Source organism: Lathamus discolor, chromosome 1 (genome assembly GCF_037157495.1).
Source record: "Lathamus discolor isolate bLatDis1 chromosome 1, bLatDis1.hap1, whole genome shotgun sequence".
Classification (NCBI taxonomy): domain Eukaryota; kingdom Metazoa; phylum Chordata; class Aves; order Psittaciformes; family Psittacidae; genus Lathamus; species Lathamus discolor.
Genome location: NC_088884.1, coordinates 79021232 through 79036764, shown reverse-complemented (window position 1 = coordinate 79036764; position 15533 = coordinate 79021232). Strand labels below are relative to the sequence as shown.

At 51.3% G+C, this 15533-nt stretch overlaps 1 protein-coding gene across 6 annotated transcripts in view; it reads right to left on the bottom strand.

The window, feature by feature from the left end:
* Positions 1-8733: 8733 nt before the first annotated feature.
* Positions 8734-15533, bottom strand: part of IQSEC3 (IQ motif and Sec7 domain ArfGEF 3) — a 103234-nt gene continuing 96434 nt past the window's right edge. For 3 of the 6 annotated variants that reach the window (XM_065682233.1, XM_065682263.1, XM_065682270.1), the window contains one exon: positions 8734-13863. In XM_065682233.1, the coding sequence (XP_065538305.1) occupies positions 13426-13863 (438 nt within the window). In that variant the 3' untranslated portion in view covers positions 8734-13425. The remainder of the gene's footprint in view (positions 13864-15533) is intronic. The other 3 variants (XM_065682255.1, XM_065682252.1, XM_065682241.1) reach the window with 3 other exon arrangements.

Here is a 15533-nt window from a genome sequence, read left to right as displayed (position 1 = left end):
ATATTCCACCAGCCTCTGCAGAGCTGTGCCTGTTCTGAAAGGTTTTGTGGTCTTTCCTGGTTTTGCAGTATTTAAATTTCCACCAGGAATGTTTGGATCTGCAAATTCCAACATTCATAGCGTTGCACAGAGGGATTTGCCCTTAGTTAAGCTCTGTCTGGTTGATCCCCTTCTCCAGTATTTCAAATTGATCCCATCCTTAGTGCTAGAAGAGCCTTCCCACTTCCATCGCGTGCAGGCTTCCCATCTAAGTGAGAAGACAGGAATGGGGACGGCTCCTCGAGCTCATCCCACACTTCAGAGGTGCCACTGTGGGCACGTCCAGCAAAGCTGCCATATCTGCATGCTGTCTTCTTGATGTCAGGCTTTGGATACCAGCCCCAAGGCATGTGCCAGTGAAAGAACCATTTTAATGCTGCTCCCACCATGTGTCCCTTCTGCTGATGGCCACTCTGCTCCTCATTCCTTTTGGCTCGCCCAGCAGAGAAGACGGATACATGCATGGCCAGGGGGTGGGATGCTGCCCTCTTGCCCTTGCTGTGATTCAGAAGGGGACGTCACTGCCCTGTGCTCACCTACAGTGCTCCTGCCTGTTCTCTGGCCCCTCGCCTCCCCAGCACATGCCAGCCTCATCCTCCCGCTGCAGGCAGCCTCTTGAAATAATCCCCTGTGAAAACTCTTAATTCTAAGGAGCTATTTAGGGAACTGTGCTTAAATCCCTCCAAAATCCTCTTTTTGTTGAGGGCTGTGAAAACTAAAATGAATGCCATTGCCCCCACCCTCTGCCGCAGCAGCGGGGGCTGAGGGGTGCAATGGGAAAAGCAGGATTGCTCCATTGCTGCTCAAGCATCACTTCACCCCTGGAGATATGAGTGCGAGCCTCTCCCCCAGGAGAGGGGAGCTCTTCCTGCTGCCATTCTCCCAGATGTGCTCCAGCATCTGGCAGCTGGTTGTGAAACACATGCGCAACGTCCACCATGTGATACCAATGGCATGTGGCACTGTAAGGCTTCAGCTAGCTGACCGCTGCATAGCTTGTAGTCTCTCCACAACTCTATTAAATGATGTGTTGGGCACAGATGCGCTGTGCATTGAGGGGTTGCCCTTAAACCTGGTGTCATTCTGAATGAACAACTTTTCACTATCCCTCTTCTGTCCTGGGGGGATTCTCCCTGTACTGGGGGACCCTGGCTGCATCTGGTAGTGATGGTCAAATGGGGATGGGGTCTGTGCCACTGAGGGACATTTCCACTGTGTTTTTGCTTGTACTGAGGGCTACGAGCCCTCGCCAAGGACCAAGGACACTGCCTGCTTTCCTCGGGAGCTGAGCACATGAAATGCAGTGTTTAGCACTGGATGCCAACACTGGACCTGGAAGCCATGCAGTGTGCCCATACAGCCTGGTTTTCCTCTCCTGATGTCTGATCCTCTCTCTGTACAACTCCAGGTATTGGTCAGAGTCCACCTGAGCAGCTCAGAGGTGGGAAGAAAAAGCCTAGAAGCTCTGAAATCTACCGATGATATCTGGCAGCTAGCTTTTAAAACATGAGTGCCAGAACCATCCTGATCACTGCACCTCTCAAAGCCCTTGGAAAGGCAAGAGAAGAGATGTCAAGGGAGGGTTGAAAGATGAGGGATCCCGTGGGGACTGGCTACCATCTCCCCTTCCACAGTCTTGGCCACCACAACATCCCTGGGGTCAGGTACTTGTCACTTCTTCCTCCCTTCTCTGCTTTGCACCCTCTTGCTTGCCTGTCTCCCCTTTTCTCTTTGGGGAGAGGCTTGCTGGTCCATGCCAGCTTTTCTCTCCTCCTCAGCCCTGCTTGACACCAGTGACCTGTCGACCCTGACCCACTGGACAGATGAGGCAGCCAGTCTGGCAGTGAGTGGAGGGGCAGGCTTTGCAGAGGCTGGGGTGCTGACCCTTCCTGCTCATCCAGTCATTCCTGTGCTGGGTCCATGCCTCCTTCCTTCCAGGGAGCTTCCTACTGCCTCTGCTAACAGCACTTCTGCCTGCTGTGGGAATTCAATGCTGTTTCGCTGACATCTAACACGGGTGTCAGATGCTTTCCTCCCCTCTATGGGCAGCCATCCATAGCCTCAATGGAGAGGAACAAGGGCGCTGCGGAAGTAAAAGCCACAGCGCTGTACACTCCAAGCATTTTAACAACATTCCTCCACGTTCTGCCTCTTTAATAGTATGTTGGAGTGATGCTTGTGGTCAGAAGTCCAGGCAGGCACCAGACCTGCTCAGAGCTGCGTGGAGGCAGTACATTACCATCCTGGCCCTCAGGGCTTGCTCACCCCATCAGGAGCAACCCCTGGGGCTGCTGTCCCTCCCTGAAACACATCAGGTGCCCTATCCAGCATAAGGTCCTTTTGTGTCCCCTCCTGTGCCCCAGTGCCATGCGATGGGAAGGCTGCCTGGTGGATATGTGGTGTTTTCCCTGGCTTTAGTGTTTGCCATGGCCCATCCCAAGGGTCTTGGACCTATGTGCAGTTGTTAAAGCTTGGATAAAGGGGTTTGAGCTGCAGAGCCGTGCGCATGTGGGAGCTCCAGGTGACGACCCTGGGGCAGACACCTGCGGGGCGGCAGGAGATGGGTTGGCTTCCCGGTGTCCCCATCACAGTGCTGGCTGAGGCAGCACTGCCAAGGGCTGTGTGGGGCTCCTGCCAAGCACGTGTCTATCATCGTTATGATGTTGTCAGCTGGGAAATGTCTGTATCTGGAGATGCTCAGGAGATGTTAGTGCTCCCTGCACTGATACCTGACAGCCGTGACACTGATGGAGATGCCAAATGACAGCCTGGCATCATGCTGCGGCACTGCCAAGAAAATGGCACCAGCCTTCACTGGGACACCAGGGACCAGCCATGTCCCCTCATGGGGTGGCATGTGTCCCCACCACAGCCCCGGGGAGCCAGCAGCTCTGCCCCTATGGCAGAGTGGCAATGGAAGGGCTCATCCTGGCCATACTCATGCACCACAGGAGCTTTCTCGAAGGGACACTGTGAGGTCCAGGTGTTTCTTCCAGATGAGGAAACCCAACGCAGTGGCTGGTGTAATGATATCCGGGGGGCATCAGCCTCACAGGGCCCTATAGCCAGAGGGGCAGGTAACCTGCTCAGGGAGCACTCCTGGACACTGCACCTCCCAGAAGCCTGGGGGCCACTGACAGAGCAGGACACGGCTGCCTGGCTGGATGCTTTGCTCCCTTTGAAGGCTGTGTGGCTCGAGAGGGCTGCTTGCGTTGCATCACGCTGTCTGGGAAAACACGAACACCCCATGAAGAAAAGCACCTTCGCATTTTGTGCTGGTGCTGCTGACACATCTCCAGACAAAACCTGCCCTGTACTTGTCCAGGTATGAGGCTCTACAATGTAAACTCAACCCTCGCTGTCTGCATAAAGAGTGCTGCCTCCCATCTGCTCAGTAGCTTCAAAGCCCCATACTCAGCCTTGGAGGTATGTCAGTCCCTGGGCTGGCACTAGGGGACAAGGGGCAGGACACGGGGGCACCCGTGCCACGTGTCCCAGCGTGCAGGCAGTTCTAGCCCCATGCTTTGCTCTCTGCCCATCCCCAGGGAGCCCAAGCGCCTTTCAGCCACAGCATGGCACACACCAGAGCAGACTGGCATGCCTTTAAAGACAGCTCCTCAGTGGGCAGGAGGACAAGAGATGGAGAGGGACGAGCACTCTTGAATGGAGGGGAACAACATCCCCTTCCACCTCTCCCTGCCCTCAGCATCCACAGCACCTTGTCCGAGCGGCCCCTCCAGTTGCTGCCTGCCCAGCTCATGAGACAAATGCTTCAAGGCTCGTTTGGTCCTGCAGGAGGGAGAGGAAGAGAGCCAGCGTCTCTGTCCCCTCTCTGCACGTACTGCAGATGAAGGGATTAGGAATTATAATCCAAGAGTCTTATTTTAAAGCAGCTTTTCGGCTCTGTGAGGGGAACTTCAGTGTGATGCTTCTAGGGGAGCTGGGTGACAGAGACAGCAGCTGTCACAGCCCCGGCCACTGAGGCTGCCAGGGCAGTAGCAGCCAAGGCTCAGCCTCCAGGCTCCATAGGGTGACACTTCAGCCGGGAGCGGGTGTATGTGTGCAGGGAGGCTTCTGGCCTGCACCGCTGGCAGTGTCTGCCCCTCAGAGGCACTGTGATCGTTCCCCTTCTGTGCTTTTCCCCCTGGCCCCTTCCTCCCACTGTTTTCGTGGCAGACCTGTGCATAATGTTAACAACTGATGGGTTTTTTTCACTGGTACCTCTGCACATTTCCCTCTGCTAATTATTATGGCAGTGCCACTTCTAGGGCAAGTTGGCAGATGGCTGGGGTTTTATCTTTGGACAAGCTATTTAATAAGGGTTCCTGCTTTTCCCTTGCACATTTCTTTCCTGGCCACATGTTTGGAGCTGCTGGATGGGTTGTCCTTTTCACTGGGGATGCCAGAAGATGAAAGCTGCAGTCAGACCCCAGGGGATAGGGTTTTTTCTTTCCCTTTAGAAAGGGAGGATAATTCTGCCCAGGTTCATGCGGCCCTCACTGAGCAATGCTCTGCTTCCCTACAAAAAGAGGCAATAGCAGACCAGTCCCCACAGGGAGGTCAGAAGGGCTGTGTTAAATGCTGGGTCCTACAGGGCAGATCCGAAGCGTGCAGAAAGACGATGTAGGTGCTGAAAGGAGCCTGCTGCCTGCTCACACCAGCAGAAACCCAGATCACAAGGACCAACCTGTGCTGTGGTTTATGCTGCCATCAGCTTTGCTGTGGCCAACTCAATGCAAAGGAAGTAATTCCTTCTGTAGGTCACAGGCTGCGACTGGGAAAATAGGGAAAGGTAATGATGTCAGGGGTTGCCCAGCCAGTAAGTGGGGCTGTCTTGGATGTGCCACGGAGCTGCAGGTGACATTCGCTGATGCTGACTGGTGACTGCTGGTTTGCCTGGGCCATTGTGTATGAAAGGCACATGGCTGAAGTCTGAGACTAAAGCTGAGGTTTGTTTCAGAAAGATAAAGCTGAGATTTCTCCCCACTGTTGCTGTCTCCCAGGCTCTGAAGGGGCTGTACTAGGACCCAGACTCTTCTGGACCTGCTCCATGAGCAATGGGGAAGCTTTCCTTCACATGAGAGTGAAACTCAGAGAAACAGGAGGAGGCTTTGGGCACCAGATGCTTGGTGGCAATGCCTCAGTGGAGGCACCAACACCAGACACCAGGCCCTGGTATGGGCAAGCTCAGTTCAGTGACTGTTCTCCCTTGGTTTAGCAGGCTTTCTCTGCACTTGTTTTTCCCAAAGGGTTTTCAAAGCCAAGTGTCCTGGGGACTTGGTACCATTTGCACCGAGCTGCTTGGCGATGCCTGCCCCAGTGGGAGGGTTTGGGCTCCCCAGCCAGCAGGGCTATAGCACTATTTGCTGTTTTGTTTTCCCCTACCTTCATTTCTCTGCCCATGGAAGCTGGAGAGGGCTTTGGCAGCTTTTATTGCCTGTCACTTGTACAGTTGCAATGGTTGTAACATCAGCTGTCCTAGGTTGCTCCGTTCCTGCCAGGACTGCTTGTCCTGGCAAGGAGAAGTCCTGCTCATAGCATCCCAGGGGGGCTGGTGTCCAGCTAGCTGCTGTCAGAGCCTGGCTGGCAGCCCCCCACACTGTGCCTGCCTGTGCCAGGCTTAGCTGCTCTGGGCTTGGTCAGAGCCAGCAGAGATGAACATTCAGAGTATATGGATTTGTATTTTCCTACAGGGAACATGGCATCATAGAATCACAGAATGGTTTGAGTTGGAAAGGACCTTGAGATGATGAGCTGAAATGGACTGAAAAGTCGAACTTTCCAAAATGGGAGGGAATAGGTAGGTGTACATGGAAGGCATCAGGATGGACATATTTCACTTGAAGTGGTTTTGCTGCTACAGTCTTGGACCTACAGTCATAGAACAGTAAAGAACTTCCTCCTCATATGCAACCTGAACTTCCCCTGTGCAAGTTTTAACCCATTACCCCTTGTCCTACCAGCACAGTGCCCTAATGCAGAGTCCCTCCCCAGCATCCTTATAGGCCATTTTCAGATACTGGAAGGCTGCTATGAGGTCTCCCATGCAGCTTTCTCTTCCGCAAGCTGAACAGCCCCAGCTTTCTCATGTAGACGAAGATCCTTCCCTCTCCCATTCCCTGGGTTGGTTTTTTTGTAAATTGACTTGATATTGCTTGGGACAGCCTACCCTTCCTGAGGAGGAAAGCTTAGGAAGACAGGATTCTTGTTTTCAAGAAGTCATTAATGACTGTATCACACTATCAGACCCCAAGGCTGGAGCATGGGCATTGCATAAAATAAGATCCTACATGCTTCAGAACAATCCCACATCATGGATTGTATGGATTAAGGCAGAAAACACAGCTCCTCGGCCAGTTTTTAACCTCAGCTGCACTCATTAGCTGCAGGAAAGATGCTCCAATACCAGCCAAGTGTGACAGAGCTCCTCATCTGGTTAAATCCCACAGCCCTACTCACCTGCCATCCTCATCCTTGAGGCACCCGATTTTCAGCCACCTATCTTAGGTCAGGCAGGAGTATGCGCATGATTCCAGGTTGCTGGACTCAGGATCTGGGCATCAACCTTACAGAAAGGCACCAAGCAGCTGGTGACAACAGGAAACCTGGATGCATGAGGGACGGGGGAGCTGTGATGAGCTGTACCCTAGGCACCCCCGAGGCACTAGCATGATCTTTCCAGAGTACCCCAGGTGAGGTGGAAGGGGGAGCCCCCTGGGAGCAAAGCACTTGTGGGATGTGCTTGATTTAAAGTCCATCTTTAAAGCTGCCCAGAAAAACTGCATCTCAGAATTCTTGGTGAAAGACAGTGGGATGCTTTGATCAAGTCTGAATGCGCTATGTGTATGTTATTGAACATTGTGTGTACTGTCTTCATATAACAGTGTAGAGATGCAGTATGACAGCTGTAGGATATGTTTTTGGGATTGTAACCTCTGTACCAGCACTACGTGTATGTGTCTACACAGTATCCATGCCAAAAGGACCTACAGCCTTCTGCTTAATAATAGTACCTGCACATAGGAGCAAGTTAGGAGTATTTCACATATAGACAATCTGGTTTTATTGCTTTCATCTTTACAGCCAGGTGTGTGATCTAAACATCAGGCAGAAACTTCTCCAATAATATCCTGTTTCAAAACATCTTAGAAAATGACTGTTTGGGATTGGGCTCATTTGTAATAAATCCGTGGCACACAAAAACATAAACGGGAACCTCTGAATCCTTGGGAGATATTGCCTGTCTGTGTCTCAGAGGGATTTCTGTCCTGCCAAGTGTTTCACCATGGGCCTGGGGATTGAAGGGATTCATTGCAGCCAGCAAAGAATTTGCAAGCTGTAGACAGGGGTTTTTTAGCAGGTGCAATCTGAACCCAGCATCTACTCGACTCAGCTGCAAAGTAGGTTGCCTTCCCCCATTCATTGCAGAGGAGAGCTCGCTTTGTGTGCACGTTCATCTCTGATCATCTCTCTCATCCGTGTGCAGAACTTCACAAAGGTCAGTTTCATTAACCTTGGGGTTATGCTTTGTGTAAATATGCATGTGTATCAGATTTGCATGGGAAATGTCATTTTCCTTACGTGCCTTCCATCCAAATGTTAACCAAGCCTGAGCCTACGTAGCCTGTGAGATGTGCTGTGATGGTAGCTGCAGCCAGCACAGCTGTCCTGCTCATGCAGTGCACAGCTGCATATGCCCAATACTTTTGTACAGCACATTCAGCTGTGTGAATACAGAGGTGCCTACACGTTATCATCCATATAGAACTACACGTGGGCAGATGGTGTGTGCGTTAACACGCAGTATGTGCTGATGTCTCTGGGTGCATGAGTTTCTCTGTGGCCAGCTGGCGCCCAGCACACGCACTGGCACACGCGGCTTGTGAAGCTGCTCTCCTTGCCGCAGCAGCATGAGCTTCGCATGGGTGTGCGAGCTGCCTTCCCCAGCGGTGCAGAGCTACACAGAGGGTCTGGAGCTGGATCTGCAGTGCACCAGCAAGATGGAAAGGAAGCAGCTGCAGCACAGAACAGCCTTGCCTTCCCCCAGCCCTCACTGTTTTCCTCTCTGCCTCACTGCAGGGGTGAATTTTACATTGAGTTGCTGTATCTTGGACAAGATTATTTCTTTCTGGTTTCCTCTGGATCTGATCCTCAGAGAGCCTGAGCCCTGAACCAGCTCCTGCTGTCTTCCATGAAATACCAGCAGTAGCTGCAGCAGGCTGCCCCTGGGGCCAGCAGGGAGCCACGATGCTTAGCACTCCTTGGGACTGCACCCTTGGTGTGTCATGTCATAGGATCATAAAACGGTTTGGCTTGGAAGGGACTTCAAAGGTCATCTGGTCCAGCCCCTGCAATGAGCAGGGACATCTTCAACTAGACCAGGTTGCTCAGAACCACATCCAGCCTGGCACTGAATGTCTCCAGGGATGGGGCATCCACCACCTCTCTGGGCAACCTGTGCCAGTGTTTTACCACCCTCATTGTAAAGAATTTCCTCCTCAAATCCAGCTTGAATCGCCAATCTTTTAGGCTAAAACCATCACCCCTTTTCTTACTGCAGCAGGGCCTGCTATGAAGTCTCTCCCCATCCTTCTCATAGGCCCCTTTGAAGCACTGAAAGCCTGCCTGTGCACACCACTGGAGGCCAGGGACACGGGACGGGGGGCTGAGGCAAAGAAGACATTAGCGCACAAGTGACATATCTCAATATAATTTCTAAAATTCTATTAATTGAACAGATAAAATACCTCTGATCTATTTTTGTTAATTTTGTTACAAAATATTAGCCATTTGGACTCTTTGCTAGGTGTGACCACACCACTTTTCCCAAAGGAAGCTTTTCTCGGTGATATTTACAGCAGGAAACAGGTACAGACAGACAGGTGCTTTCAAAAGCCTACACACAGGTAACACTTCTGCTGTTAGTTGTTAAAAAGACACATTCAGATGGGGTTGTGACTAGTGTTGAAGAGTGGGTGACTTTAAAGCTGCTGTCCCAGGCATAGCTGTGCCAAAGCAAGCAGGACGAGGACAGCTCTAGCTCACGACACACTGCCGGCAGTCCCTGGAGCCTACACTAGCACAGTGAGGCAGCTGGTGGAGTGGGAGATGGGGGAGCTTGCTCAGCAACTTGCATTTCAAAGCAGAGACTCTGCCAAGCAGCAGCTTCCTTGATCTAGGGCTCGGATTTGTTTTGGAAACCTCACAAACATGTGCAGATTGTTGCAGGTTGAGCCTTCTAAGAAACACATAACAGAACTCAAACTTACAGCTCAGCGGCCCTCAAGCACTTCCAAACCTGCTGGTACCCTTTTGTGAAGAAGTATTGATGAAATTCTGGCTGTGGACCATATCCACACCTTTCATCTGCAGGGAGGAGAGAAAAGGTGGAACAGTGGGATGCTTTGAAGGTCTTGCAGAAAGCACCAAGTGTTGCTACCACGGTGGCCCAGACTACGGCATTAAAAGTGTTACAGCAGTAGACAAAAACTATGTCAAACCCAAATGGTTTGCACTAAGCCACAGTTTCTCCATCCCTTTACTACTGGTGTAAACAGATTAATTTCACTGGCCCTGCACCAGCACGAGCAAGAGAGTCTCAGGACAGAGCCTGATGGGCTGTATAACACAGCTTTGTAGACCTCACCTTGCTCTCTTCTACTCTGCTGCACAGCCAGCTTCTTCTTTGGCCACTGACTACTCAACACTCACTGCAGAATACATAATACTTTCTACTGGGCTTCTCTCTTCTCTTTCCCTCCTTCCTCTCTTCTTTTAATATAGAAGGATATGAATCTGACAGCAAAGACACTGGTTATTAGGGTTGATTTAATCTCTACAGCAGCTTCCTGCCTGATCCCTCCACCTGAAAGATTGTGTTAGGTTCATGAGCAGAATCGCTGCTGTCAAGGGCTGGTGATTTTTCTTTGGATTGGTCCCTGCAGGCGAGCTGTGGTACACATTTTGTCCTTCATTAGGTTGTCACTGACATGCTCCTTCTAGCCGGCACCCTGCACCCTGTCAAGGATCAGCCTGTGTGCAAGGGTGTCTATACACGATACTGCAGCTACATTCAGCCTTGTGTGTCTCGCTTGCGTGGGGGAGGGCTGTGGGAGCAGACAGTACAATAGATCAGATGAGGTGCAGACATGCTTTAAAGTGCTTGTCATCCTTCGAGACCAACCTTCAAAGGAAAAAAATATCCGTACTTAGAAGTGAAGTCCGAAGGGCTCAGCTACACAGTAGAATTTAGAGCAACCCGTTGCACGACAACCTGGAATAGTTTGGTGTCTCTCTAGCTGAACCCAACAGAAGACGTTGTAGCTAGCAGGCTAGAAGACAGCAAGTGTTATCTACATTTGCTTCTCTGTCCAAAGCTCAAGGCCAGCATTAGCCTTTGCAAGGGCAGGGAAATGGAGCCAACTTGCCCTGAGAGACTGCTGCGCCTCAGGTACCTCGGCACTTCATTTAACCCGCTTCCACCCTTCATCCAGCACATAGAAGGGAGTCTCATGGAAGCTTCCTTATTTCTCCCTTAAACTCTTGCAGCTCTCCCAATCAATTATTAAAGCAGCAACCCTCTCTTGTAGGAACTTCATAGGCATTGTTATAAATATTTTATCTAAAAAAAATGTTTCATCAAGTACCTTCAGGTTCTGCTGTTGTCACTTTGTGTTAAATGTCAAGTCAAGTCTAATTTATTTATTTTAACACACGCACACAGACATTCAGGAGCTCGCTGCACTCTTGGAAAAAACAAACAAACAAGGACTGCTATTCCTCTCAGGCAGTGAAGTAACCACCGAGAAGGGAGGGCAGTGCCAGCCATAGAAAGAAAGTGTCATCATGCTACCTTATTGTAAATCTCCTCCTGGATACCAACCCTTCCACTGCAGCAGTGAGCAAAATAAAATGGCAGCTATACACTACACTGACTGGACAACGGCAGATGCCACATGTATGACTTCCCAGGAAGCTTTGGGCAGGTTGGATGAGATCCGCGCTGTGTGATGAGACGGTGTGTCGCCCTAGAGGGAGCCAGCAGCAGATCACGCCAGCTGTGCCTCACATCTGGCTGGAGTGTGGGGCTGAGTCCTGGCTGGGGGTGAGGACCTCTCCCTGGGCCTGGATGTGGGATGCGGAGCATCCTCACTGCCCTGAGGGGCTGGATAGAAGAAAGCTGCTCTGGTCTGGAAGGAGACTGGACTTCTGTTTAGGCTTTTCTTACAGTTTTGTCTGTCTTCTGCTTCTGCAGAGCTCCCTGGGGCTGTGCCTGTTCCTTTTCAGTTCATTTGCTATTGCTTTTAAAAGCAGTAGCCTAGTGCCCTGCTCCGCACAGCTAAGAAAACAACTTAGACCTGATGGCACACCTGTGTCAGGCTCAGAAATAAGGGGACCTGGAAGAGAGCAGGCTCCTGCCCTGGAGAGCTGGCCGAGCACAGGGGATCCTTCACCCCAGCCACTTCCCTAACCCCAGCTGGGCTTATTTCCAGGTTAAAGATATGAACTCTTTCATCTAACATTTCAGCAGGGCCAGCAGACGTCCAAAGGGCATTGAGGGGAGCCAGTCCTTGACGCACTGTGGGTTTTGTCACTGGCAATAGCACCAGAGGTGAGCATACTGATGCAATCCCTATGGAAATCGCTTTATGGATTTTACCCTACAAGGTAAAAAGGATTTTCCTGCATCTGTCTTCACTGTTCCCCTTTCCTGACATTCTGCACATCCCCAGCATGGCCAAAAACTCCTGCCACTCCTCACCCAGTGGATGGTCATCAGCACTCAGTGCCCACGTCTCAGCCTGGCACAGGAAGGAAGAACATTTCTTTCTTTCCCTCTTAAAATGAAATAAAAATAAAGGCCCTAAAAGGCATTCTGTCCTATTTTAAAATCCTAAAGTTGATCTTCCTAAGCCTCAAAGGGAAATAGAGTGAATGAGTAAGACCAAAGCCTTTAAGATAATTAATAACTTCCCCTCCCTACTGCTTCCTAAAAATACATCCATAGCCCATTTTTAATGCCGTCTTCCTTCACATCAATGTCCCCAGTAAAGCAGAGCTGTCATCTCTATCTCAGGATCTACCCCTCCCCTTACTTTGAAGCTGGGAGAGGGAAGGATAGGGAGGGAGAGAAGAGATAAGGCCTTGGAGTCTGGTGTCCAGGCAGCTTTCCTATAGGAAGAGCTGATGGGGGTAAGAGTATAGTCAGGCAAGAGATACAGATGGGATCTCACATGGGTGGTCTCCAAAAAGCCCCTTCCCTCTAACGCAGGAAAGTGAACAAATCACTTGGCTTTGCTTTCAGAATAGAAAAAAGCAGGTGGGCAGGAAACACAAAACCAGCCAGAAGGAGGAAAGCAGAGGCGGGTCTGTTTTATGCTAGAGAGACAATCTTTGTGTGTGTGTGTGTGTGTGTGTGTGTGTGTGTGTGTGTGTGTGTGTGTGTTGAGGTGGGAGGGCACCTCTTGGTGCCACCTCTTTGGAAAAGTACTCAACCATCCCAGGAAAGATCCCTAGACTTCATCCCTTCTGCTCCCTCAGAACTGCTTGGTGTTTCCTTTAGTAAGCATGCGCCATACATACGCTACCATACAGGTGTATTTACATGTGATGAGGTCTGCTAGGTCTCAGCAGAGGTGTCTGGTACAATGCTCCAATATAACGACAGAAAGAGTTTTGGTGTTCAGAGTGAGGCCATCTTCGCATCGCACTGCAGCTCAGGACAGTCTCTCCTCCTCTCAAGCTTTCTTCCACTCGTGCGCTCCTTTGCTTGGAACCGGCTGCTGCGAGGATCGAGTATTTGAAGAGCGATGAGAAGAAAGCGTAGCAAGTGGTACAAGTTCTCAGCTCCAGCTTAGCGGGTGGCAGCAGTGGTGGCAGGGGGGACTCCATCCCCAGGAGGGCCCCAAGGCCGGTCCTTGGCTCAGGTGAGTCCGTTTCTCTCCGAGGCTGGCAAAGTTTCGGGGTGGGTACAAACCTATGGCCGGGTAAACGCAAGGCAGGGGAGGAGGCTGAGGAGTAGCAAACGGAAGACACAGTGCCTAGAAAGCAGCAGGTCATCAAGCCTCTCAGGAACAGGGCAGCAAAGTGGTACAAGGGAACAGCGCGAGCACGGGAGGCCAGCGGGGCTGGCAGGGTGTGAGGATGTGTGAGCATCTAGGTTGGCAGTTTCTACAGGTGGCTCCTCACAGTTAGCATCACCTTGAGGGGAGGCAGGGCAAGAGTTAGGTCAGTCGGCTGTTTTATTGACTTTTTTTTTTCTTCTTTTCTTCTTCTTTTACTAAAAAATAAATCACAAACTAGATCTCTGTAGGCAGAAAGGGTCCCCGGGGGGCGGTGGGGAAGGGAAGCAGGGAAGTCTGTGCTGTTCTGGTGCTGGTGGTGTGGCTACACGAGGCTGCGCGAGCCACTGGAGTACCTGCGCCTCTGAAGCAGGGAGCCTGGGGGGCAATACTGGTGAGGGTGGTTGTAGGGAGGTGGTGGAGGTGGGAGGGGAGGCTGATGGACCAGCTTCATGGGGGTCCCCGGAAGCCCACTGCCCACACCGCGCCAGGGGGTGGAGGTGCAGGAATCAGAGGTGACGTAGCGTGTCAGAGTCTGGTTGAGGGCCGGCTCCATCCGAGCGAGGCACGGCTTGTCCAGGACAATGACTTTGACAATCTGCTGGCACTGTACAAGTGTCCCCGCCGAGGCGGGGTGCGAGGGCACCAGTGCTGTCTCCAGCCGCTCCCGTGGCATGTTAAGACGCGTGCTGGGCTGCATTCCACTCTCGGGCCCCAGGGCGGAGTTGTGCTGGTACGTTTGAAGCCTGTTGTGAATTGACACCTAGTTTAGAAACAGCCAAAGAAGCATTAAATGTTACAAGACTTTTCCCATCTGCTGCTACTGGCTGCCCTGAGCCCCCACCACCAGTTGGCCTCACGTGCATTAAACCCTCCCCGCAAAACCAAACCAGAACAGACACAACCCCCGGCTGCACGGAACTCCCCAGTAGCCCCATCATCCCCATCTAGGCCTAAGTGCCCCTGTCCTTTCCATCGCATCAAAGGCATCAGGGCCGGCGTTCCCAAAACCAGCGCAATTTTGATTACCCAAACAGTACAGGGAACGCAAATCAACTCTAGGTCCATGAATTCTCATGGTAATGAACAGACCTTGGAGGTCATGCCCTTGTCCCCACCAGCAAAAAGGAGAGGGGAACCAGACAGCGAGGGTTCAGATAACAAAGGTTGTGCGTTTCAGCAATATGACAGTAGCTGAATCTGAGATAGGGGCAGACAGAGAGACTCAAGCCTTTCCCAGCTCCCTGCCTTTCTGAGTCGGAAGGTACACCACCTGACTGGCTAATCTGTTTACAAAGGTAAAAGCAGAAACCTGACATTCTCTAGCAAACGGCAGCTCCCTCCGATCCATTTGATGGTTTGTCAGTGAAAGGAAATGATTTTCAAACAAAATAAAAGGAAAAAGGAAAGGAAAAAATGCCCGTCTAGCTCATACAATGGTAAAAGAAATCATGATGAAATGGCAGCAGATTAGATAATCTCAAAGAAATGGAAATGCTCCTCTGCTGGCAGAGTATCACTTGGGCAGCTGGAAGGGGGAAGGGAAGCAGGATGTCATCAGGGTCCTCACAGACTGATAATGGAGTCACATAAGGGAGCTCACTGAGCCCAGTTTGAAAAGGAGGAGCTGGACTGGACTGGAGGTCCCTAGTGGGGGAAGCACAGCAGGAAAATGGTGCTTCCCAAATGGTGGATGAAGTTATAGCTCCTCCTGGCAAGGATACGGGCTGATGGAAACCCCGAACCAGAGCAAAGTTGCCGGCTCAAAACAGAATGTCAGTCAAGTGACAACCCTGGGTAGGAAACAAGTGCCTGCAGGTTTGCATAGCACTTCCAGCTAGGCAGGGGTACAGCAGACAGGCAGATGAGACAGCGGGGGTGCCCCAGTGGTCGGGCACATTGGGCAGCCACGCCAGCAACTGGGAAGGAGAAGCTGTGGAGTGGCCAAGCTTCCCACCGTGCTGGAAAAAGCATGGAGGTTGCTCAGAGTCACTGTACAGCAGGACATAATATTGTGTTGGTATTTATACAGTCAGTGGAATATCCCATAGGAGAAACTGGTTGCTGGGCCATGATGTGCTACTGACATTAGGATATGTGGAAGCCATTCTCCACAAGGAAACACTCCTCCCAACAGGAATAGGAAATTGGACGGGAGAGGCACCTTCCCCAGGAAGGGGGTGTCTGCAAGGAAATGAGGTGCTCTTCAGGGAAAAGAAGTAGCACCCACTCCCCACAGAGAAGCTGAAATCTTCAAGTGAATATACTGTGACAAGAGAGAAAAGAGCTACCCTGGAAAAGGGCAAATTCAGGACAACGGTAATATTCCAGACAGGGAGAGAGTAGGAAGCAATAGACAAGATTTTCAGTTGTGAAGATCACATTTTCCTGTTTCCTCACAGGCAATGGAAGTATGGGTGTCTGTGAAGAAAC